Source organism: Monopterus albus, unplaced genomic scaffold (assembly GCF_001952655.1).
Source record: "Monopterus albus unplaced genomic scaffold, M_albus_1.0 scaffold69.1, whole genome shotgun sequence".
Taxonomy (NCBI): Eukaryota; Metazoa; Chordata; class Actinopteri; order Synbranchiformes; family Synbranchidae; genus Monopterus; species Monopterus albus.
In genome coordinates this window covers 667,124-669,535 of record NW_018127949.1, presented here as the reverse complement: position 1 = coordinate 669,535, position 2,412 = coordinate 667,124, and the positions used below count along the sequence as shown (strand labels likewise).

The following is a 2,412-nucleotide window of genomic DNA, read 5'->3' as shown; positions in this document are numbered from 1 at the left end:
CCAAGTTGCTTGAAGTCCAGTGTTAAGTTTCCACAGTCTGTGATGGTTTGGGGTGCAATGTCGTCTGCTGGTGTTGGTCCACTGTGTTTTTTGAAAACCAACGTCACTGCACCCGTTCACCAAGACATTTTAGAGCACTTCATGCTTCCTTTTGCTGACCAGCTTTTTAAAGATGCTGATTTCATTTTCCAGCAGGATTTGGCACCTGCCCACACTGCCAAAAGCACCAAAAGTTGGTTAAATGGCCATGGTGTTGGTGTGCTTGACTGGCCAGCATACTCACCAGACCTGAACCCCATAGAGAATCTATGGGGTATTGTCAAGAGGAAAATGAGAAATGAGAAACAAAATAATGCAGATGAGCTGAAGGCCACTGTCAAAGAAACCTGGGCTTCCATACCACCTCAGCAGTGCCACAGACTGATCACCTCCACGTAACACCAAATTGAGGCAGTAATTAAAGCGCCAGTCTCACTGAGACCCTTGTGAGGTTGCAAAAGTTAAGCTTTGTTAACATACTTTCCAGAAGGCCAACAATTCACTAAAAATGTTTTTTTATAGGTCTTATGAGGTATTCTAATTTATTGAGATAGTGAATTGGTGGGTTTTTGTTAAATGTGTACAAAATCATCACAATTAAAAGACTCAATGGCTTAAACTACTTCAGTCTGTGTGTACTGAATGTATATAATACACGAGTTTCACTATTTGAATTGAATTACTGAAATAAATTGACTTTTCGACGATATTCTAATTTATTGAGCTGCACCTGTAGGATATACACCCACCTCCCATCTCACCACAGTATAGATGCTGTGGATGCAAGAGCAGCACAACATGCACAGATAAACACAAATGTACAGACGTGATGTGATAATGTGATATGATTAAATTAAATGCTTTGTACATGTGCAATAGTTAATTATTGTTAGTGTCGTTTTTAATTCAACATTTTATAGAGCAGACACAACCCTTTGTTAATGTATTGTTGCTGTGAGCAGGAGGTGTGAACATGTCAGTATGTTGTGATCAACAGCTAAATTAGTGAAAAAAGGAAGGAAGTGGGGGCAGGCTATGATCTGAAGGAGAGGCTGAGAAACAATCCGATCACATATACAACTGAAATGCAGCTCCTCACTCTTCTTTCTTTCTCTTTTTGCTGTGACATTATTAATGCAAAGTAAAAATATTTGTCAGAAGCAGAGCGACAGTGTCAGTGCTGGATATGAAGATGGGCCACACTTTGCTCTGTGTGCTCTCATTGTTCTGTGAGTACATCTGGGACTTTACAATTCTCTGACTTTCACATACAGATTAAAAACAATATTATTATTACTAGCATGGTAGTTTTGTAGGCACCATGTTGGTTGCTGATTTGGCTCTTTTCAGAGTGGACAACTGTTGTTTTTACATATTTGCACACATTTGTACAGTGCACGTACAGTATATGGTCTAAGGCAAACTTAAGGAGATAGGTTTTGAATTTAATTTAGCTTTTATTTTATATTTCATTTGACAGTGTTTTAAATTAGCCTCCTACTTTTTAACCAACATACAGAATGTCACATAAAGAGATAAACAACAGCTGCTTCTGCTGAAATGTCACCTGATTTTTAAAAGCTCTGTTTTATGATGATTCTGACTTTCTGTCACATTGATCCTGTCTAACGAGGTTTCACTGTTTATTTTAGTGCTGAAAACCCTGGTTTATGGAAATGCTGAAGGTAACCTGTTGCCTTTCTTTGACTTTATTATTATTAGTTTTCTTCATTTATTTCAAATGGTATGTAACAATTTGTTTGTTTGTTTTCTGGGCAGAGTTGTCTGCGTGTTGATGTATGGAGACCCGATGTTGCCCTGACCCTTGAGACAAACTGCACATTTATTGAAGAGTCTTTTGTTCCTGCATTTATCTCTCATCGTGTTAACAGGGCGACATAATGAACCAGTGGAGTTTGCTGCTAACGCTAATCGGAAGGATCCAGTGGAGGGCCGTGTATTTGGTACCTGGGCCTTCAGTGGGGACTTACCCGACTTAATTCACCTCTTAATACCACAACTGTAAAGAAACCATCAACACTATACAAAAATGCAATGTAGCAAAGTGTGGCATTACAGAGAAAGAGGTATTTCGTGTATTGAGGGTGAATACCGTTTTTACTAAAGCTAAGTATTTACTAAGTTAAGTATTTGGGTCATGTCATTAATGATTGTTTGTCTGATGACGTGGATATATATCTGCAGTGCCGTATGTTGTATGTACAAGCTAATATACTGGCACGGAAATTTGGTGCATGCTCCGTGGGAGTAAAACTGGCTTTGTTTAAAGCGTATTGTACTTCCTTGTACACTGCTCATCTGTGGTGTAATTATAAAAAGGGCAGTCTTCGGAAACTGTCAGTAGCTTACAAT

The 2,412-nt window shown here is 38.7% G+C and overlaps 1 protein-coding gene across 4 annotated transcripts in view; it reads left to right on the top strand.

Moving 5' to 3' along the window:
• Positions 1-1,087: 1,087 nt before the first annotated feature.
• LOC109962877 (sialoadhesin-like) overlaps positions 1,088-2,412 on the top strand; it is an 11,459-nt gene continuing 10,134 nt past the window's right edge. For 2 of the 4 annotated variants that reach the window (XM_020604951.1, XM_020604950.1), the window contains exons 1-2: positions 1,088-1,268; positions 1,692-1,724. In XM_020604951.1, coding sequence (XP_020460607.1) covers positions 1,226-1,268; positions 1,692-1,724 — 76 coding nt within the window. In that variant the 5' untranslated portion in view covers positions 1,088-1,225. The remainder of the gene's footprint in view (positions 1,269-1,691; positions 1,725-2,412) is intronic. The other 2 variants (XM_020604953.1, XM_020604952.1) reach the window with 2 other exon arrangements.